We start from the raw sequence: 23,260 nt of genomic DNA, 5'->3' as shown, positions 1-23,260 counted from the left end.
CTTTGCTAATATGTATGTCTTTTTCAAGCTCTTGATTGCTCGTTTCTATTGATACATCAAGGGTAGCAAGAATGAAATTTAACTGAAATACTTCATACAAATTATAGGGTAATCTTTTTAGAATTTTTTGCTAGGTAATGAAAAAGGCCTGGTAATCTTAAAAATTAGAGCTTATGGTGGTATTAACAGTAACTGTCTATCTTTAGTAAGCTGGGAAAAACTAGTTGCTTACCACTTGCATACTTTCTGGAAAGATGTATGGTGTATGTAGCACAGCAGCAGCTCCGTGGGAAGGAATGCACGGGGGCCTACAGGGTGCCCATATGGAACCTGCCCAGACTTTCTTCAGGACAGGAAAGAGAAATGTCAGAGGTTGGAGGCGATCTGTTGAGTTGAGAGAAAATGCAGATAGTTTTGAAGAATCACTCTTCCCCTTTTCCCCCACCCCCTTTCAGGTTAGATCCTGGAGAAGAGTGATTACTGGGGAACTGCTGCGTGGTTCGCCCTATTGTTTCACCTGCAGAAAGCTACCAGGTAGCAGGAGGAAAATGGGCAAGGAGACAGAAGGGTCCCAAACAGGGCACGCGCTTCAGTGCCAGTGCCCTTCCGCCTCCTAGTAACACTTCCAAACATGCTCCTCCTATCTAGTGTATACTGCTCGGAGGTGCCCAGCCCCAGAGCTCCATCATGACTGATGTGGAATCAGGGCAAAGCAGATAGGAAGCACTAAGGATAACTTTATCCTTAGTAGTTGGGTGGTCATTAAAAGTTACATCAACAAGATGTACCAGGAATTTGAAACTGGGCTTTGGGCAGGTCACCTGAACTTCAGCTATGAGATGCTCAATGAGAGAAAGCCACCACCAGCATCCCATTCCAAGGATCTGGTGAGAAAATGCCCTGAAAAAAGAAATACAAATAATAACAAATAATCCTAAAATTTGTATGGAACCACAAAAGACCTTGAATAGCGAAAGCAGTCTTGAGAAAGAACAAAGCTGGAGGTATCACAAACCCAGGTTTCAAGATATACTACGATGCTGTAGTAGCCACACTATGGAACTGGCACAAAAACAGACACATAGATCCATGAAACCAGAGTAGAGAGCCCAGAAATAGACCCATATTTATATGGTTAAGCTACATACTATAACGGAGGCAAAAATACATGATGAAGAAAAGACAGTCTCTTAAATGATGGTGGGAAAACTGGAACACTTTCTTATACCATATACCAAAAAAACTAAGAATGGATTAAAGACCTACATGTAAGACTTGAAAGCATAAGACTCCTAAAAGAAAACATGCTGTAATCTCTTGGACTTCAGCTTTAGCAACATATTTATGGATATGTGTCCTCAGCCAAATATGAACTCTTGGGACTACCCCAAAATAAAGCTTTTGCACAGCAAAGGAAACCATTAACAAACATACAGGCAAGCTACTGAATTCGAGAGGATATTTGCAAATGAAGTATCCAGTAAGGGTTACTATCCAAAATATATAAACTTTATGCAGTTCACACCAAAAAACCCCCAATCCACGTCCTGACCTGAATAGACATTTTTCTGAAGAACACATAGGGCCAACAGACATGAAAAGGAGCTCAACGTCACTAATCATCAGGGAAATGCTAATCAAAACCACAATGAGATACCACCTCACACCAAAATGGTTAATATCAGACAAGTAAATACTGGTGAGGATGTGAAGAAAAGGGAACCCTGGAGCACTGTTGGTAGGAATGTAAATTGGTATAACCACTCGAAAACAGTGGAGAGTTTCCTCAAAAAATAAGTACCACATAATACAGTATTTCCACTACTGGCTATTTACCCAAAGAAACAACACTAATTCAAAAAGATATGCACCCCTGTTTACGGCAGCATTATTTGTAATAGCCAAGATATGGAAGCAATCTAAGTGTCCATGGATAGAAGAATGGATAAAGATGTGTATACATGCACAATGGAATATTAACCACAAAAAAAGAAACAAGATCTTGTGTGACAACATAGATGTAGAGACTATTATGTTACATGAAATAATTCAGAGAAAGACACCATGATTTCACTTCTATGTGGAATCTAAAAAAAGTGAACAGACTCATAAGTACAGAAAGCTGGTAATTGACAGAGGGGAAGAGGATGGGGGGATGGGTGAGACAGGTGAAGGTGGATTAAGAGGTACAAACTTTCAGTTATAAGTCACGGGGCATGCCTGGCTGGCTCAGTAGAGCATGCAACTCTTGACCTTGGGGGTCATGAGTTCAAGCCCTACATTGGGCTTAGAGCTTACAAGTCACACAGATGGAAAAGTACAGCATAGGGAATATAGTCAATGATATTGTAATAACATTGTATGTGACAGGTGGTGTCTACACTTACCTGTGATGAGCACTGAGTAATGTACAGAATTGCTGAGTCACTGTGTTGCACACCTGAAACTAATAGAACACTATATGTCAACTATACTCCAATAAATTTTTCATGGGATTATAATAAATGAGTCTGTGTGTTATGTCTGTATTTTAAAAATGCAGGATCTTGAGCACCACTCAGAATCAGCACTGTCCAGTGGAAATAATGTAACCTGTATGTATAAGTTTAAATTGTTAGTCTCATTAAAATGGTAAAAATAGGTACAATTTTTATATTCAAGATATCCAAAATATTTCAACATGGAATCAATATGCAAAAACATAAGATAGGGGTGCAGAGAGGGGCTGCAGAAGGGTCCTATATTGTATTCTTGCCCTGAGCCTGAAAAATACTGGGGAAGACTTGCCCCACATACATACCCTTATAATAAATCCTCCTCAAATTCACTCATTTTGGACGTGCCCTCAGTTTCCTGTTGAGACCCTGTGCAATGAAGAATCTTTTGAGTATAGACTGGAACTGAGGGGTCTTAGGCCCAGACTCCTGGCCGTGGAAAAGAATGCGGTAATGGGAAAAGGTCCCAGCTGGGTGCTGGGGCAGCTGCGTCACCATCCCTACCCAGGAGGGTCTGGCAAGGCTGTGGTGGAAGAACTGTTGACAGCAGGCCACACACCCTGCAGGAGAATCCTGCTCAACTGCCTACACAGAGGAGGCTTCAAGAGTAAGAGCACAGTGAAGGCCAACGGCTGAGTCCCAGAATAAGGAAGGCCAATGGGTCAGGCCTGGCTCCGTCTCTTCTCCGGGTGGCCTGCAACCACCAGTTGTGCAAATAGGGCATCTAACCTCTTAGATGGGGGAGGGGGGAACTGACACAAATACAACCTTGCTCTACATCTTCCTGATTAGCAACTTAGGTTGAATTTGGTTTTTGAAGAACCGCATCGTATTTTTCATACTACTTAATAGAGACCTGAAAACACCAGTTTGTAAGTCAACTGTTTGATAGGGGGGGAGGGGACAGAAAGGAATTTAAATTTTTTTTTTCAACGTTTTTTATTTATTTTTGGGACAGAGAGAGACAGAGCATGAATGGGGGAGGGGCAGAGAGAGAGGGAGACACAGAATCGGAAACAGGCTCCAGGCTCTGAGCCATCAGCCCAGAGCCCGACGTGGGGCTCGAACTCAGGGACCGCGAGATCGTGACCTGGCTGAAGTCGGACGCTAACCGACTGCGCCACCCAGGTGCCCCAAGAAAGGAAGTAATTTAAATAGTACAGGCGTTACTGCTCTGATTAACTGGGAGATGGGATGTGCCAAATTCCTCAAGTCTCCGTTTCTGCTGCACACAGCTGGCCACTCAGCAAGAGCACCTCCTCTTTCGTACCTTACACGTTTCTCACCACTGTTCATGGTATACATCATTGTCTACTGGGTGATGGACACAAAGGATTTCCAAGAGTAATTCCAGCTGTATGTCATTTTCCCCCTAAATGCTAACTTTAGAACCTAATCCGGGCTGTGTTTCATCATTCCAAAGAGAAAAGCCAAACATTTAATAGAGCCTTCTAATTTTCAACGTCTTTTTAATAGCTCACCTTAATCCAAAGACAATTTGAGACAAAGGGTCCCTGAACTGATTTGTCCTGAGGTCTTTTCTCTGTTAAAGAGTGGATGGGGCAGGGGGGAGCTTTGAGGGAAGGTTTCATTTTGCTTTTTAGAGGACTATCACCTCTCACAAGGGTTGTTGCAGTGTAAGAGACTGTCACCTCTCTGTTCCTGACTCCCTTCCCAGCTACCAACACCAGTGGCTCTACTCCTCTAAAATAATACCACAGTCAAATGAGCCACCGAGAATAGGGGTGCTGCCTGTGGTTTCTCTTAGTCATAAATACACTGGAAGTTACCCACCGGAGCATGACTACAGTGATGTTTGCTCTTCTATGAGGTTGTGCAAACACCGGCTCTGGCCACAAACTTAGGAATGGCATACACGTCAATAGGGATTGCACATTTCCCACAGAGGTACTTTTACCAACTCACAAAGATTGCAACACTAGCTTGTTTGAACGCAGGGGAAAAGCAGGGATAGAAATGATCAGCTTCCCCCAGTGCTAGGTGCTGTGCACAGCAGAGAATGCATTTCACTGCAGCATGGTACCTGACCAGAAGAACTACAGAACATCAGTTGTTATTATACAGCAAGAAGTCTAGTGCAGACTGGCTTCGTTCTGGTTTTGAGACAGGCTGTGGGGAAAGGAAAGGACAAACAGCCAGTCTGCTGAGTGAAGAAGAAATGAAGGCAGTGAAAACCATGGAAAATGCCTGGGAATACCCACATAATAAAAAGTCTCCAAGGCCAGTCCATAAAGGTTGGCAGGGAGGCCCTGACAAGTCCAAGTTGGAAGGGGTAACTGGACAGAGCCCAGGAAGGGTGCTCCTAGGTCATGCGAAACTGTTAGCACACAGCCTTCTGCAGCCCCAAGGCCCAAATCAGCCTGCTGTCAGGAGCCACCTGCAATGACAGAGCCCAGATCATACCAAATGCAAAACTGAGTTACCCAGCACAAATCTAGGGCTGCTATAGAAGCATCCCTAACCAAGAATACCCCCATGGGACCAGCTCTGATTCTCCTAGATCACTTTATCCTCCCCACTTCAGGTTTCTCATACTCGATGGGAAGTTAGTGTAGCCTAGAGCCATCAAAACCTGCCAGTGTTGGGGCGCCTGGGTGGCGCAGTCGGTTAAGCGTCCGACTTCAGCCAGGTCACGATCTCGCGGTCCGTGAGTTCGAGCCCCGCGTCGGGCTCTGGGCTGATGGCTCAGAGCCTGGAGCCTGTTTCCGATTCTGTGTCTCCCTCTCTCTCTCTGCCCCTCCCCTGTTCATGCTCTGTCTCTCTCTGTCCCAAAAATAAATAAACGTTGAAAAAAAAAATTAAAAAAAAAAAAAAAAAAAAAAAAAAACCTGCCAGTGCACCTCACATTAAGGTGGTCCCTAGAGAGGATTATTAACGTTTTATGGAGCATGTACTGTGTGTGAGGCACTGAGGGGATGGCATGACCAAACTACCCTCTATGAGCCCATGGTGGGGGAGCAAGGTCAATACAAAAACAGGACACGTGGCAGATGTACACAGGGTGCTTGTTGAAAGGCACCCAGCCCAATAAGGTGGGCAGAATGGGGTGGGGTCGTGTGCACCTCCAGGGCACAGAGCTGTCAGTGTGCTAAGGCAGGGAGGGTATGTGGTCAGTTTCGAAGGATTCCTTCACATGGCCATTTTAATGCCAGTCATTTTGATAAGGCCTAGATACAAATTTTTTATCTTACCCCTTTCCCATTTCCATTTCATTCCTGCCTTGGCTATCTGGCATCATCCACTGGGCAGGGAACAAGAGCTGAACTGCCCCAGGGATGATTCCCAGATTTCTCTGACTTTTCTTTCTAATGGTGGGAGAGGAAAACTAAGCCAGGCACATCAGAGCCTGAGCAAAAGCCGAAAGGTGTAAGTCTTCTCAATCTGTGTCCCCGTGGCAGTGGAGGAAGCTAGGGTCCTGGTGCCCACACTGTTGTTTCCCTTTCTTAGGAGTCTAAGGTTCTGGAGCAGTGCAGGAAGGCGGCTAGTGCTGCCCTGTGGCAAGAAATTTCAAGTGGGCTGCTTCCTCCAGCTTGGCACTAGGGGGCTCTGAAGCACAGTGCCTTCCCCTAAGGGGAAAGCTACACTCCTCTAAATCAAGACCAGGGAGGGGGTGGCCTCTGATGCAACCTGCTAAAATCCCCCATCATTCACACAGCACTGGGAACTCGGTCCTGCCACAAAGTTCAAAAGGGGTCGTCCGTGATCTCTGAGGCCCCCAAGAATCACATGCCAAGATGGGGTTGGGGTATTCTTACCTTGTCCTCTGCTCTCAGTCAACTTGAGGTACAGCTTTGCGTCCCATGTGAAAACCAGATCCTGGGTGAAAACCCATGGCTGACTTGGGAAAACCAACCAAAAGAATGGTTTATTTATCCTGCGTGTCCACCTGGGCAAATGGAGGACCAACAGCCAGCAACAATGAGAGCTACGTTTTCTGGGCACTTACCACACACCCAGCTGTCCTCTAAATCCCGTGTGTGCAGATCTGCTTTGATCCTAAATCACAAGCCATGACAACGCAATCTGGAAGGTATGAAGAGATGGCCAGGGGAGGAGGACGAGCACTGGAGACTTCAGCCCAGGGCGCTCAGGCTGAAAAGCATTTCCAGCATACCTCCACTGGGGCAAGACCAGAGGAAGGGCACAGAGCCCATCAAGGAAAGGGAAGCTCTCTCAGCCTCTCCTTGTCCTGTATTACAGACGCATCAGTGAGTCTCGGGCTCTGGCCTAGCGTGTCAGAGGTGTCACTGTCGTTTCCTGCCAGGGACAGACTCGTTCAGCATTGAGAGACACTTTTCAGTTTTAGTACTGCCTCTTTGGAGAGGAGCAGCTTGCCTACCGATAAGGGGCAGAACAGGCCAAGGCAGATTCCAGTGTGGAAGCAGCTCCAGGGCCACCCACCCATCACCTCAGCCACAGGTGACCCTGGCTCCACCTGGCTCCAGTCCTGTTCCACTCTGCTTTGCTGACCGAGCCAAAGCCTACTCAACCTTTACAGCTCTCTCCTTCAGAGCCATGGAGGCCTTTACTCAATCACTTCCCCATCAGCCACTCTCTGGAGGTGACAGCAGTTACAAGGGTTTTTGGTGGGTGTCTGATTTCAAGACTAGTTTTTAGGTCCTCCACAGAGCTTTCTGGGGTCTGATACCCTCCAGCCGCACCCAGCATTACATGACCATAGACCTGAATGTATCCTCACTGACTTAGTAACGATTAGTTATGCCTAGACAAGCGGTGAGAACATTCTAGATAATACCTTCTCCAACAGGAGATACAGTGGATGGGTGTTGGGTAGAACAAATTCAAAATAAGCGTTCAAGTGTTGCAAAAATGTAAGTTCATAATGTTAAGTGAAGGTGGTCTCTTCCCCGTGGCAGAAAAACAATTTTCTCTCCCTGCTTCTCCTAACAACTAAAAAAACCTTAAACTCTTAACGATTCAATTCACAACATAATTCTCCAATATTACCTCAAAAAGGGAGGAAAAGAAATCTGCAAAACTCAGGTCCCATTTAAGATGCATGTTTTTATTGAAGTTAAAAAAAAAAATTCATAACCAGACAGAAAGAGTAAAGTAGACAAGAATGTTATAATCTGACTATATAATATTCTCTCATTCTTGATGGATCACTAAAATATAACAAAGGATTTTTCTCTATACTAATTTTAAGGTTGTCCAGTTAAACCATTATTTGGTATCTTCAACAGGTTAACCTCTTAACTATTTAGAGTTTCTTCTCAGAAACGTTCATATATTATACAGGAAACATTCATAGTTTATTTGGGAAACATTCATATTTTATACAGGATGTACAAATTTAAGATGAGACCAAAAAAAAAAAAAAAAACCCAAAACAAAACAAAAACCCACACAATTGTAGCCGCAACACTATCCTAGCTGCATTGTGGGGATTCTCTTCAGTCAGCTATCCGCGCTATACAACTGGATTTAATAGTGTTATTTACAGAGGGGTCAAAAGCACTCATCTAAGGTAAAGGCGCTCGGGTTTAATGTGCACTTTCACAGCCCTATGAAAACACAACCATTATATACACTGTAAACACCACAGGGCATGAAATCCATCTCCAACCACAAACCTCAATCTCACAGATCAAGCATACAAGGGCTAAGGTAAGGTGCCTGACTTTTCCTTTGTAAGCATACTTTTCATCCGAGAGTGCTGCTATTCTTTCCAGAGGACACTATTCACTTATTTCAAATATGGTGCCAGTGCTTGAAAACATTTCTGGAACCCCTTTTTGGGGATCGCCTGCATAGTCTGCAATGAACTCTTCTGAATGTCCTTGATGGTGGCAAGTCTTCGTCGTTTGAGGATGGATTTGATTTGGGAGAATAGGCAGAGTTATTCACAGCCAAGTGAATCAAACCGTGGGATACCACCCTGGACCAAATGGGAGGTGCCACTATAAAACAATGAGACCTATTTCCTTGTACAGCTCGTAAAGCAAGAGTTTAAAAATTGCCTGAGCAATGGCAGTCCTGATGGAATACGTACGGATTCGCCTACAGTGATGGCTCTGAGAGGCAACACTCACTCGCATGGTAGCTCTACAGCTCTAGGTGGGGTTCTGCAATTCTAGAAAACCAGTCCTTCTGTCGCCTCTCATGTAGACTTTAGTATTCCTCTTCAGTTTCAGTCCCCTTCGCTTTCTTATGGATTGCCCGATTAAAGCTGTGGCACGCAGGGACCCAGTGATTGTCATGAAGCCCCAGCTTACAGCCAGGGAAGGCTTTCTGAGACCGGTGGCAGCACATCCAGTATCCTGGCCCGTAGGGCAATGCCTGGCAATAGGGCTTGGGGTGCCACCGGCACAGGGACACATCCCCTTTCACGTATTTTTTCTTGCACTGCTTGCAAGGGTCCTCTCTGTATCGTGGATCTCGCACCCAGCGGGAATCTGCTGGCCTGATATTGTAGTATTCAATGATAAACTTGAAATAGCAGCAGGTACACTTAAGAGCCACTAAGCTCTTGGTGGGAAGTAACCTGAAGATTTTCACCATGAGGTGGTGGGGCAGAAAAGCCATGTACTGCTGAGGCTCCAAAAGCTGCTGGATTTTAAACCTGGTCTCCAGAAAGTCATGAGACACTTGCTTCTTCCAACTGGATGCCTCAAGCACCGGTAATGTACTTTCCACAGGAGAGGCTGGCAGGACAAATGAATCAGCTGAAACACTTTTTTCCTCAGTGGTACTGTCACCCTCAGCAGCATCCTGAAGGTGGCCGGCATCAGAAGACTCCCTTGTGCTTTCATTCAACTGGGAACAGTCTGACTGGTGCTGACCAGGTGGCAAAAAAAACAACATCCCTGGAAGTGGGTCTTCACAGGGCTTTAAACTAGAAGGCTGGCCTTGCTCTTCCTTGGACACAGTGATACTAATGCACAAAGATTCCTTTCTTCTCTGATCAGGATTTTGGCTAGTAAGCGGCACGAGCTCTCTACTCAGACAATCAACAGCATCTGTGGGCAATTCAATGGCTTGAGGGCAGGTGCCAGCAGGAAAAGATGACCCAACAAGTTCTTCTGTCATCTCCACATCATATTTATTGCCATTTTTCAGGGCAGTTTGCTGATCTGGCTCAAATTCTGCACTGTCCATGTGGAAATTCACACTCGCTGGCAACGACAGACAGCCCCGAGGAGCACCGTCCCAGGACTCATCCCCCTTGGGAGAACAATGGTCGGCTCTTGAGGGGCCACAGTCCACAGATACAGACCCCACAGGATTCACCTGAGTGTCTGGTGCCTCCAAGGCCCCTTTGTTTGTTTTGCCTTCATTAGCCTGAGTGCCATTTGCAAGCAACACGCGGCCCACATTTCGACGGAAGCTGTTATTCCTCGAGAGGCTCCCAGGCTCACGCTGGCTCTGCCGCTTCAGGCACTCAGACTCCAGCCTGGCTACCATGTCAAGGACACGGACTGGCTCGCTCTGTGGTTCACCAACCTCAGAATTTCCCCTTTCCGTGGATTCTTCACAAGCTCCTGGGGCAGAAAAGGGCTCGGAGGCTGGGGGCACACTTCTGGATTGCCCAGGAAACTTCACCACAGCAGGTGAGTTAGTGCAGTTTTTCGTACATGTAGCTAGCAGGGCACTGGCTCTTTGCTCAAGGAAGGCAACCATCTGTATGACTGACAGAGGCCTCCCGGCATAGACGCCATCCCCACTGTCACTCACATAATGCACAGAACAGTGCTCAATGCCACATGCAAAGGGCTCAGGCTGGTAGCACCTGCTGTTGACTTCCCTCATCCTTTCCAACTGTATCTTGGCTTTTTTAAGATCTCCTGATTTTTTCCTTCTTTTAGTAGCTCTCCCATCAATATCCCAGGAGCTTTTTATTTTCATAGATCCTATCCTATTGCTACACTGGTGGGCTGCAAAGAATGCAATTTTCTCCTTGGTATTTCCAGGTTTCACAACAGCCCAGATATCAAGCGGCCCTTCCCCTTCTTCACCCTGGTGGATTGATGCAGACGGTGCATTCTTCTTGGTTTTAACATTCAAGCTGCTCTCTATCGGACTCTTCCCACTCATACTGCACAGAACATTTGGAGAAAGAATCCCAAGAGGCTTTCGAGATGACGCTTTACCAAGAGAGGGTGAAGGAAAGACACTTGGTTTCATGTAGCTAGCTTTGCATTTTTCATCATTTATAGCTTTGTGGTGGCTCATAGGAGTTCTCAAAGTTTCCCTGCTGATTTCCAGAGGTCGCTCTTTCTTCTGGAGTTTCCAGTATGGCTTTAGGTGCATAACAGAGGCTCTACAAGAAAGACAGACATATTTGATTAAGGTGATAATTTTGTTTTTAGAAAAGTTTTTTAACATACACTCAGATGGTTCTAGCAAGTAACAGAAACACTGTGTCAGTTCATTAAATCTTTACCGTACCAACTCTTATTTCAGCTAGTTTTTAATGTGTACATCAAGACTAACAAGAGCAAAACAACCACTTCCCATGGTGTATAGGCCAGAAGATAAACTGGAGAATTTCAGACTGAATAGACAATGAATTTCAGAAGCTGACATTAGTTAACATTCTATATGTGAAATTAGTCCTTTAAATGTATTTTTTTTAATGTAAAGTACTGAAAACTTCCAAGTATAAGGCACAGTATAAAAGGAAAGGATAAAGAACAGTCCAGAATCTCCAGTAGACTGATATGATTTCTAAGTCACCACAGCTAGCTTTTTATTGGTTGCAAACCAGTCTATCAAAATGTTGTACCTGCTTTCTAAGCTGGTCCCATACTGTTCAATACTTATAGATGTTTATAATTTTTCACTTGTTTGCTTATGTACTTTGCCCATCTACTAGTCCTGACTTTCTAAATAACCTATTTGTATAAGCTCTTAACTGTTAAATTTTCTCCACATACCTTAAATCAAACACAGAACACATAATCCTTATTAAGTCTAAAAATCATTTTGAATTACTGCAGAAAAAACAATGCCTTGTTTTGTCCCCTGACCAGGGCTGGAGATGGGAGCCATCTTAGAAAGAGGATTACATGCAGAGATCTGTGTTCTAGTCCTTGCTATATCATTAACTAGCTAAACATGGTGAGTGTACCTTGGAAAAGTCACTTCCTCTCTGGGTCTGACTTGAAATGTTAACTGAGGAGTTGGAATACTAAATTATCTAATGATCTCATCAATTTTACAACAAAATATCCACTGTTACACAGAACACTGTGTTATTGAGAAAAAGTGTTTTGTAGGGATGCCTGGTCTCCTACAAAATAAACCTACAAACTAAAATAAATGTCTGCAGTCACAGGTTGGTGGTACGAACCCCTCACGGCTAGGCAAATAGAGTTTCCCCACTCTTAATCGTGGGGACACCAGTCTAAGACACATAATTTGGCAACTCAACATATACCTTTATCATTTACCTTAAAACATTTAGTGCCTGCAATGTGTCAGCCTCTATGATAACTGCTTTCAGATACTACTTCTAATTGTCAAGGATGAAAAGTGATCATCCAGAACAAATTCACGTTTCAACTCTTAATTCCTTGAGTCTAGGCTCAGCTAAAAGAAGAAACAGGAATATGAATATCTTCTAGCTAAGTAAAGAGAAGTCTTGCATTTAAGACAAAGTACCTTTTCAAAATTATCCTGAAATAGATCAGATTGGTTTCTTGACTATCTTTGGCAATTTCTATCCTAAATCTGTGATGTGCCCCCTTCCTGCATTACAGCATTTTTAATAGCTTTCTATCATTATATTATATAATTTAGTCTTATAAACAGACCCACCCAGAATTCTTCAAAACAAGATGAATACATATGAATAAAATAGATAAATGAATAAATGACAAATGAATAAAAAGAGGTATATCTAGTGCTAACGTGGTCCACGATTTTCTGGTTTTTCAAATTTCCTTCAGTCCTTCTAAGTGAAGGGAGAGAAATGGAGGTTGCTGAAAAATCCAATAAATTCTCACATAATGATCTCATTACAGAGTGTGAATAAATTTAAACTTCAGCAATGTGTGTGCCATTCTGCATTGCACAATATGTTCTCTTCGCCTTCCTCCCACACACATTATTTTAGGTGCTATTATTGATAGACAGGGACATTAAGAAGAAACTAAATGTAGTTACAGAAGGCTTTTGTTTGCACTTACTAACCTATAGTCAACTCAAGTGACACACTGCTAATAGACAGGGCTTTAGCAGGACTAAAATAGGAGATGATCCCAGGGAATAGAAGTGAGGAAAGGTACAACCAAGGAAGGAGAAAAGCCAATACAGCCATTTGACATCATCAGGGTGACTGCTGGAGGGTAGCGGACAAGTCTGTGGGACCCCTGGAGAAAGCACAATGATGAGGCATGGGCTCTTGTCCCCTAATTAAAGGTGGCCCAGGATATTAACCAACCTCCTTCCTTTGCTGGATTTGAATGTCCTGAGGCAGAAAACAGAAAAGTGGTGGCAAGAGTAGTAAGTTCAAGTGAGAAACTACGGAAATCTGAATTTGCGTTGAAATCAGTGGTAGACCACGAGGATATGATGCAGGGCACCAAGAGCTCTCCCCCAAAAACCCGAAAGGCAGAAACGCAGAAACTTTACATCTCCAACAGATTACACCAGATGGTGGCGCTTTCCCTAACCACCCCCCCCCCTCCCCAAACACAGGCACTGTGGAAAGATTCAGCCAGGTTTCCATGGTTGCCAATCTCTTCATCACAATTGTACTTTGAAGTTCACCATAAGAAAGTCTTGCTCTCTTGCAATTAAATAAAATGCTGGGCTATAGCACCTACCTACACGAGTGTTCCATAGACATTCAGAAATATCCTTGTAAAAAATTAAGATCCCTGGGTACAATGAATCAGAATTTCTGGGAATAGATCCAGAATTTCTGAGATCTGTTTTCAACCTTTAGATTTAACTTGGAAGGGATTAAAGGTCATGTGTTAGATCCGATGTACGAGTATCAGTGGGGTCCCAGATTTGGGCTGGGGTGCTCGGACACCAAGAGGGGTGAAGTGGACCTGCCCAAAAAAAGCCTTGCAGACAGTCCACACTGAAGCATCTATTTGAACAGCTGGGTAAAGACAGAACCATTTTCTTGTTATTCCATTCAAAGCACAAAACAGGCCAATGGTCTTTTATTGCCAAATTTCCCCTAGAACTCGAACTCCTCAGTTTCTTTGACAATGCTTTTTCCCAGCTCTTTTCTCTTCTTCCCCAGCCTTTTAAGTCCATGTTCCTCAGAGTTCCTTGTTTTTCTAGACCGTTATTAATCTTAGGCTATACATCTAAGTGCTGTCTTATAGTTCTAACAACCACATACTGATGACTCTCCAGTGGCATGCTCTCCCAAACTTCATATCCTATTGCCTGCCTAGTAGATATATCTGGATGTCAAAAAGAATCTAAAAAATCAAAACAACTAGTTAATGAAAGCAGCAAGTACCTAGCCAACCAAGCCAGAAAGTTGAGTCACTTAAAGATTCCTCCTCCCTGACCCCCATATCCAATCACCAAGTCTCTAAAATGCTCTTCTCTATCTCTGGCAAAACTGCCCTACTTTTCAGCAGCCATCTGATCTCTGCTCCACTACGGGCACCTATAGGAAAGCCTAACCTCTTTATCAATGGAATGCAAGGTAGAGCCCACCCAGCCAAGCTATCAGCTTCATTCCTGCTTTGCCCTACCATACTTCACACTTTGGAAGCTTATGCACAGAACCATTACTACTGGACCAGATAGACAGAAGGCCAATCACATCACTTAAGATGCAAATTTTAAAGCAGCCAGAATCCTAAAACTAACGTAACAGCTTCTAATTTTTTTTTTTTTTCACACTAACCACCACCCATTTCCTACTATCCATTTATCATCAGAAATTTACTAAACACTCTGGGCTGGATATTACCAGTGCAATTATAAATAAGACATAGTCACTGCCCTTACAGAGACAGAGAAGTCAATAAACAATTACAATGGAATATGATGTGTGTTTATAAAGATAGTATGGGTGCTGAGAGAATCTAAGCAGGGGGACAACATACAGAAGGAAGGTGTGTATGAAGGGACATAAGGGAACCACAAGCACCAAGCTCAGTCTTGAGGGTGTAGAAATAGGTCAGAGAAGCCCTGACCTTCTAAGCTAAGCCCTAAAGGAAGATACACAAATCCTAAGAGGTTCAAAAGTAGATGATGCTTTTGGGAAACTGAGGTAGGTGAAGAATAATCAGTCTAGCTAAGGTGCTGGGAGTGGAGAGACAACAAGTAAATTAATTAATAAGCAACAACAGACAGGAACTTTAGCTGCTGATTATAAATGGAGGTTGAGGGACAGGTGTCAAGGATGGGTCCTCATCTTATGGCTTCATCAACTGGATGAACAGTGGTACCTTACAGTGAGATGGTGAAAAAAGGTGGCTAAGCAGATTTGGAACAGGGAAGAGAGACAGTTGGGTTTTAAAAAGAAAAATAGGAGGAAAGGAATAAGGCAGTTGCCACAGAACCATTTCAATGAGAAAAACATTTTCTGGATGGAGATTACAGATGTCATTTTCCAAAATTTCACAATGAACATATATTACATATATTACTATTATAAACAGGAAGAATGTTCATAAAAGAACAGTCACTTTTAGACCCTATAGCAAGGTCAATGAATAACTGTGTCCAGTTAGCAATGGAGATCCTTGGTGACTCTATTGTAAGAACTACAGTGGGTGAGTAGGGCAGAGCCAGAAGTTCATGGTGAAGGAGTAACTGGAAGGTGACAAAGTGAACCTTACCAACTCCTTCACGAAGCATGGCTGTGATAAAGTCTTTGTACATACCTGCCATCTTAATCCTTTCCAGGAATAAAGTGACATATAACAATGAATCAATTAAAACTTGAACAACTTTCCTCCAAACAAAAGCCAAAATTCTGTTTTCAAATAATTCCAGTATTCCTTTTAGACTCTAACTTCTGTTTTCAGCTCAAACAAAGCTGGAAAAACTCTCACCTTTAAACACAGTGTACAATCCCAAAATAGAGCCATGGAAGAGAATTTTAACTTTGTTTAGGAAAAAAAAAGTGCTTGGATAAATCCCAAAGTTGAAAGAGTCATAGTAACTAACTCTAGACTATGGAGGAGTGAATTTGATCAATGAGGAATCAAATGGCGATATGGGGTCAGAATAGAGGAAAAGGATGAGATTTCTCTTTGTGCTAATAATAGGCTTAGTGCTAATAGGAGGCCTAAAATCAAAGACAGATGCTTGTTTTTTAACTTGTCACTCAGTGTATGGCGTTGCCTATCGAAACAGACTAGGAAATAAGTCATTTCCTAAGTTTCTTTCTGCTATGTTAAAGGTACAGGAATGCACTCCAAAAAGGAGTCCACTTAAAAAAAAATTTTTTTAACTTTTATTTATTTTTGAGAGAGAGACAGAGGGTGAGTGGTGGAGGGGCAGAGAGAAAAGAAGACACAGAATTCGAAGCAGGCTCCAGGCTTTAGGCTGTCAGCATAGAGCCCGATGTGGGGCTAGAACCCACAAACTGTGAGATCATGACCTGAGCCGAAGTCGGATGCTTAACTGACTGAGCCACCCTGGCACCCCAGGAGTCCACTTTTATTAGAATAGTTAAAAGCTCTTCTTCCTTTACAAAAGGCCAGAGGAATTAAAATAGACTAATCCTTGAAAGACCATTCCCATGATACCTTTAGAGGAGTTCAAGTATACAGTAAATAAATTCACTGTTTCTTTAAGAATGTAAAAGCTTAGGCTTAGGTCTTGATCTCCCGGCTGGTGGGCTGGTGGGTTTGAGCCTCTCATCAGGCTCAGTGCTGACAGCTCAGAGACTGGAGCCTGCTTCAGATTCTGTGCCTCCCTCTCTCTATGCCCCTCCCCCACACGCGCACACGTGCGTGCGTGTGGGTGTGCGTGTGTGTGTGTGTGTGTGCTCTCTCTCAAATAAAAATTTTTAAAAAAATTTTTTTTTAATTAAAAAAAAAAAAAAGAATGTAAAAGCTTCCGGAGAACATCTTAAAACCACCTTCTTCACTGAACCATTACAGAAATGACTAGCAACTCCAGCAAAGTATTACATGTATATATAATGAAGTCTTTGTTTTTTCCAAATGAAATAATGGAGCTATAATGACTTTTGAAGCCCCACAGTGAGATAGTGGTAGCATCAGGATGAGAATTAGGTTAAGAGGGGCGCCTGGGTGGCGCAGTCGGTTAAGCGTCCGACTTCAGCCAGGTCACGATCTCACTGTCCGTGAGTTCGAGCCCCGCGTCGGGCTCTGGGCTGATGGCTCAGAGCCTGGAGCCTGTTTCCGATTCTGTGTCTCCCTCTCTCTCTGCCCCTCCCCCGTTCATGCTCTGTCTCTCTCTGTCCCAAAAAAATAAATAAACGTTGAAAAAAAAAATTAAAAAAAAAAAAAAAGAATTAGGTTAAGAGTCTCCTGGATCTGCACTTTCCTTGTTCAAAGCAAACAAAAATAAAAAACCTAGGCCCAGAGGTGCCTGGCTGGCTCAGTCTATAGAGCATGCAACTCTTGATCTTGGGGTTGTGAGTTCGAGCCCCACACTGAGCATAGAGACTACTTAATAAAAACATATTTTTTTTTAATGATAAAGTGTGCCTAGCATTAAAAAAAACACACACACTTGGGGCACTTGGGTGGCTCAGTCGGTTAAGCATATGACTTCGGCTCAGGTCATTATATCTCATTTATGGTTTGTGAGTTTGAGCCCCGCGTCAGGCTCTGTGCTGACAGCTCAAAGCCTGGAGACTGCTTCAGATTCTGTGTCTCCCTATCTCTCTGCCTCTCTTTCTCTCAAAAATAAATAAGTATTTTTTTTAAAAAACACACACACAGGCCCAATTATGACACAAATGAGATTAAATAATTCTGACAGCATCTATTCAAAGAGATTTTTCTCTCTCAAACTAGGTCAGTTTTTCTTCAGTGCCACATAAAACCTCTACACATAACTGTGATGAATTAAAGCAGACACACCACATCACACAACCATACGAATCTATAAGTATGTAGAAACTACTTCCATGGCTGTTAAAGTAGAAAAAGTGCCAAGACTAGGAGGGTGTGAATACACGTGGAGGCAGAAGATAGTACTTCCCTTCATAATCCTCTAAGCACTGACAGAATGCATCCAACTCCCACTGAACGCCTTAACCAAAATATAAATAAATAAATAAATAAATAAATAAATAAATAAATAAAAACTAAACAAACTGTACATCAGAAAAGACAGTTGTTCTCAAACTGGGCTCCAAAATATTGGGGGAGGGAGTTCACTTCTTTCTTTCAAGGAACATTCTCTAAAGCCATTTCATGGGACCTTGAACCTTTGCCTCAGGAGGGCTGGATGGTTAATTGTACACAACTTAATGGAAAAATCCTTTACTGTCTGTTAAAAGATACTGAGTAATACAGAGACTAGTCTTTGGAAGCACATGCATAGTTTTCCAGAATTCGCTGCTCACGGGTTTCATCATTCTTAGAATTCACAATCTTATTTATTTTTTTTTTAATTTTTTTTTTCAACGTTTATTTATTTTTGGGACAGAGAGAGACACAGCATGAACGGGGGAGGGGCAGAGAGAGAGGGAGACACAGAATCAGAAACAGGCTCCAGGCTCTGAGCCATCAACCCAGAGCCTGACGCGGGGCTCGAACTCCCGGACCGCGAGATCGTGACCTGGCTGAAGTCGGACGCTTAACCGACTGCGCCACCCAGGCTCCCCACACAATCTTATTTAAATACAGCACACAGGGGCGCCTGGGTGGCTCAGTCGGTTGGGCGTCCAACTTCAGCTCAGGTCATGATTCACAGTCCGTGAGTTTGAGCCCCACGTCGGGCTCTGTGCTGACAGCTCAGAGCCTGCAGCCTGTTTCGGATTCTGTGTCTCCCTCTCTCTCTGACCTTCCCCCATTCATGCTCTGTCTCTCTCTGTCTCAAAAATGAATAAACGTTAAATAAATAAATACATACATACATACATACATACATACAGCACACAGCTCCATCATGATTATCTAATATAGATTCTATACCATGATTAAAGACCAAACAAAGCTAACTTCCCCAAAATAAAAGTTTATGATAAATTTGATGGGCCAATAAAGTATCTAGAACATACTGAAAGGAGTATTACAAGTTGGGAAGGGTAGCCACTACTTTGCTTTTCCATTGTGGTCACAACTGAAGCAACACCTAACAGTTTTACAGTGTACTGCAAAATACTGAATTAGTCATTAATTTACATGGATCCTCTACCCCCTCTTTTTTTGGACTAGGTAGGAAGGGGGACAGGAGGCTAAAGGAAAGAACACTTGCTCAGTCTATTTTGAATTATTAAATAACAGTTGGGGATACAGACAAACTGAAGTATTATGTTTTGTTAAACTTACCATGTTTAAATTAATCCAGTCAACAATGGTTTACAAAGTATTTTCCTATTGTTCCTGTGACATAATGCTAAACACTCACATAACTCTGGCGTATCACAATTTATTGCTACCTAAAACTGATGAGAAATCTACAGTTTTGTAGTTCCCACGAGAAAGAATATCAAAATCCAGCGAAACATTTAAAAAGTTTAGTCCCCCCAAAATCATTGATATATATTGAAAAGTACATTGAGCATTACCAAGAAAATTTCACCTCTATAAATTTCAGATACTCAGCATTCCTGTTAAAACCCTCTTGCTTTATTTTCCTATTCTAATATTTCTTAAAGAAAACAAAGGAAAAGAAAATTTCTATCCTCTCGCATAGCAAAATGTCATTCCTTGAGTAAGCTTTTTTTTTTCACTTTGAAACCAGGCATTCTTCCATATATAAATGTAACATATTTTTAAAAGTTTATTTGTTTATTTTGAGAGATAGCACAGGTATGAGGGGGTACAGAGAGAGAAAGGAAGAGAGAGAATCCCAATCCTCACTGACAAGGCAGAGCCTAATGCAGGGCTCGAACTCACAAACCAGGAGATCATTAGCCAAGCCAAAACCAAGAATTGGACTCTTACCCAAATGAGCCACCCAGGCACCCCATAAACTTAACATATTTTTTTAATGTTTCCTTATTTATTTTGAGAGAAACAGAAAGAGAGCACGTGCGCAAGCAGGGGAGGGGCAGAGGGGAGTGGGGACAGTGGATCTGAAGTGGGCTCTGTGCTGATGGCAGAGAGCCTTACGCAGGGGTTGAACTCACTAACTGTGAGATCATGACCTGAGCTAAAGTTCAATGCTTAACCACCTGAGCCATCCAGGCGCCCCAATTTAACATTATTTTTAAGGCAATATTTTCTTTAAGAGTAATGCAGTACTTTCAAAGAACTGATCAGAGCTTTAACATATAACCTCTTTGACCAAATGTAACTGGAACATAAAAATGTCATCTTTCCTAGGGAATAAATTGTTAACATTCTAAGGCCAAGGTCAGCCACAAACACAGTTCAAAAATCCATTAGGTACCAAATAATGTTTGATATGAAAAATCAGAGAACAGGGGCATCTGGGTGGCTCAGTTGGTTAAGCAGCTGACTCATGATTTTGGCTCATGTCATGATCTCATGGTTTGTGAGTTCAAGCTCCACAGTGGGCTTTGCACTGAGTGTAGAGCCTGCTTCGGATCCTGTCTCCCTCTCTCTGCCCTCCGCCACTTGCTCACTCTCTCAAAAATAAGTGTTAAAAAAAAAAAAAAAGAACTAATGTAAAAAAATAAAAGAAAAATCAGAGAATAGCATGAAATTCTGAGTGTAAATACAATACCACACTGCACATCTGCCGTGCACGGGGCCTCAATCTTGAGCAAAGTACCAGCTAGCTGGGCACAGGCTGGCCCATTATAGGTACCTAAATTTAAAATAGGTTATTCCTCACAGGAAAGAAGAAAGAGGCAAAAAAGTAAAAATTCAGAGTAACAAATATTAATGCACCAAGCAAAAACAGCTTGCTTGCTGTATCAATGCAGACAAAAGATCTGGCAAATGAAGACTTTGGTCAGCAACCCTGGGTAGGGGTGGAAGGGGTAGGGAAATTACTTCAGAAATAGGACTCAGGGTATTTACCAAAGAAATAAAGCCTGAGCCACAGTCCTGTGCCCAGCTGTTTAGTAATTACTCTTCCTTCTATCACATATCGCCTAGGATCTGTTGAACCAAGACTGAAGTAGCAATCTATGCAATGGCTGTTCAAAGTATTCTTTAAGAATTACCACTTATAAAGAAATGAGGCTTATTGTCAATCGAAACCTGAGAGGTTGCTGTTCTGGAGCCTGTTTTTTGAGTTTACCAAAGCCAATTCAAATCTTGGGAGTTAAGGGGTGCCTGGGTGGCTCAGTCAGTTAAGTGTTCAATGCTTGGTTTCAGCTCAGGTCATGATCTCACAGTTCACGAGTTTGAGCCCCACATGGGGCTTTGTGCTGACAGTGAGGAGCCTGTTTGGATTCTGCCCCTCCCCTGCTTGCTCTATTAAAATAAATAAGTAAACTTTAAGAAAGTAAAAACAAATAAATCTTGGAGTTAAAACAGTATTTCCAGAGTGCCTGAGTGGCTCAGTCACTTAAGCGTCCAACTTCGGCTCAGGTCATGATCTCATAGTTCATGAGTTCGAGCCCCACATTGGGTTCTATGCTGACAGCTCAGAGCCTGGAGCCTGCTTCAGATTCTGTGTCTCCCTCTGTCCCCTTCCCTGCTCATGCTCTGTCTCTCTTGCTCTCTCAAAAATAAATATTTAAAATTTTTTAAAAGAAAATGAGTATTTCCAAGGAGTAAATGTGAGAAATCTGTATTACCAAAAAAACCCCTCAATCATTTGGCACCAAGGAGCCCAAATTGTCATATTACTGGAGAAAAATCACAAACCAGGGCTTATGTACTTGTCTTAAATCTCATATAAAACTTCCTTGAATACAGAGGGTATGTCTTCACTATTCTGCAGAATTTGACTAACCCTGGAATTCCTAAAGCCAAACAGGAAAGACAATGGTATACAAACAAGGTATAGAGACCTCTCACTTACAGGGTAAACTATGGGCCTTCAGAAGCAGCTTTACATAAATGCAGAATTTAACAAGTCGGAGGTTAAAAGAGCTCTTATATATAAGTCCTATCTTCTGAAATTCCTGGATGTGTGTATTTGCTTAACATGGTTGTAATCATATTATATATACAATGTTATGCTTTTTATCAGAAGTATTGTCCATGTTATTACATGGTCTTGAAACCCATCAAAACTGTTAATGTATAAGTGCCAGAATTTAATAAATATTCCCTCCAATCCTGGAGGTTCTAATGCAACTTTGATGCATGCATTCTCTTATGCATTTAAAGGTATGTCCTTAGAAGATTCCCAGAAGTGGAATTTCTGAGTCAGAGTTTGAGTATTTTTATGACTGGGTACATCTTGCTCAATCACTCCCCAAGTAGTGCTAATTTACCCTGCCACTACCAAGAAAATCATGCCAGTTTTATGGGCAAAAGTTGTGTTGTTTAAAGGGAAAGAAAGCAAGCAACGTAGACCTAGAGATAAAAAATAACAAAGAAGTAAGAACAGAATAATCTGTTTTCACTTCTAGAATAATAATAGCTCTAAAATGTTTACTATGTGCTAGGCACTGTTCAAAGCTCACAACCACCCCACCCCAAAAAAACCTAAGTGCATATTCTTACTAACCCCAATTGCAGGTGAAAAAACCAAAGCAGAGGGAGGTTAAAAAAACTTGCCAAGATCACGCAAGCAAGCACATCAAGAAGCCTGGGTGTGCACAGTCAGGAATCAGAGGCTATCCTCTTACCTAGCACATTATGAAAAGAGGGAGCGCAGATGAGGAACACATGGATGAAGACTTCATCAGTAAGCTTAATCTCATTGTCATAAATAAAGACTGAGAAGTCTAACTGTGACAGGAAACAGAATTTGGGTTAAAGTTTGGATGTTGAGTTTGATAACCAACTTAAAATTAATCTATTCATTTATTAAATACTTAACTTCCCTTTCAGTGTCAGACTAGACCCTGAGACTTCAGCATGAACAAAACTAACGGAATTCCTGAACGCATGGCAAACCTAAGAAATCTACACTGATCCTTTAGCTTTTCACTCATTTACAAACTTAAAAGTTTCCCATGTGCTGAGTCAAGTTAGCAGCAAAGATAGACATCACTAAGATCACTCAAATTTTATTTCTGACAAAGAGAAACTTCAAAAATTTAATGCAAATATGACAGTCTGGGCCACAAGCCTGAGTACAGATGATATTATCAGAGAATAAGGCTGGGTTGGAATGACTGTATACAGAAGAATACACAGGACAATACATACAGATATTATTCTGGTGTTGATTTATAATAGACTTATTTATTTACAATCAGTTTCAAAGAAAGAAAAATGGTAGAGAACAGATGAGATAAAATATAACCATAGGCAAGTGGAAAACTATGAAATGATAAAGAGTAAGACCAATATGAATAGGAATATTAATATATATCTAGATTTCAGAGGTCCTACCATCTCTTTCCAGTACTAGACTACATGAAGCTATATACAACACTTCGTCATTTCCCCAAAAATGCTTTGAGGCAAAGAGAAATAGTTACCCTTGCTATACTTTTTACTGACACTCAACTACTACTTCATCAGCAGCATATCGGTTTGCTAGAGCTACCATACAAAATACCACTAACTGTGTGGTTTAAACACAGAAAAGTTACTTTTCACAAGTCTGGA

General features: G+C 42.3%; 1 protein-coding gene across 3 annotated transcripts in view; it reads right to left on the bottom strand.

The window, feature by feature from the left end:
- Positions 1-7,521: 7,521 nt before the first annotated feature.
- The window catches only part of FBXO34 (F-box protein 34), an 89,356-nt gene continuing 73,617 nt past the window's right edge, over positions 7,522-23,260 (bottom strand). For all 3 annotated transcript variants that reach the window (XM_043556221.1, XM_043556222.1, XM_043556223.1), the window contains exon 2: positions 7,522-10,800. In XM_043556221.1, the coding sequence (XP_043412156.1) occupies positions 8,652-10,800 (2,149 nt within the window). In that variant the 3' untranslated portion in view covers positions 7,522-8,651. The remainder of the gene's footprint in view (positions 10,801-23,260) is intronic.

This window comes from Prionailurus bengalensis, chromosome B3, assembly GCF_016509475.1.
Source record: "Prionailurus bengalensis isolate Pbe53 chromosome B3, Fcat_Pben_1.1_paternal_pri, whole genome shotgun sequence".
Lineage (NCBI taxonomy): Eukaryota > Metazoa > Chordata > Mammalia > Carnivora > Felidae > Prionailurus > Prionailurus bengalensis.
The sequence above is the reverse complement of the archived record's forward strand: the minus strand, read 5'-3'. Positions and strand labels throughout refer to the sequence as shown.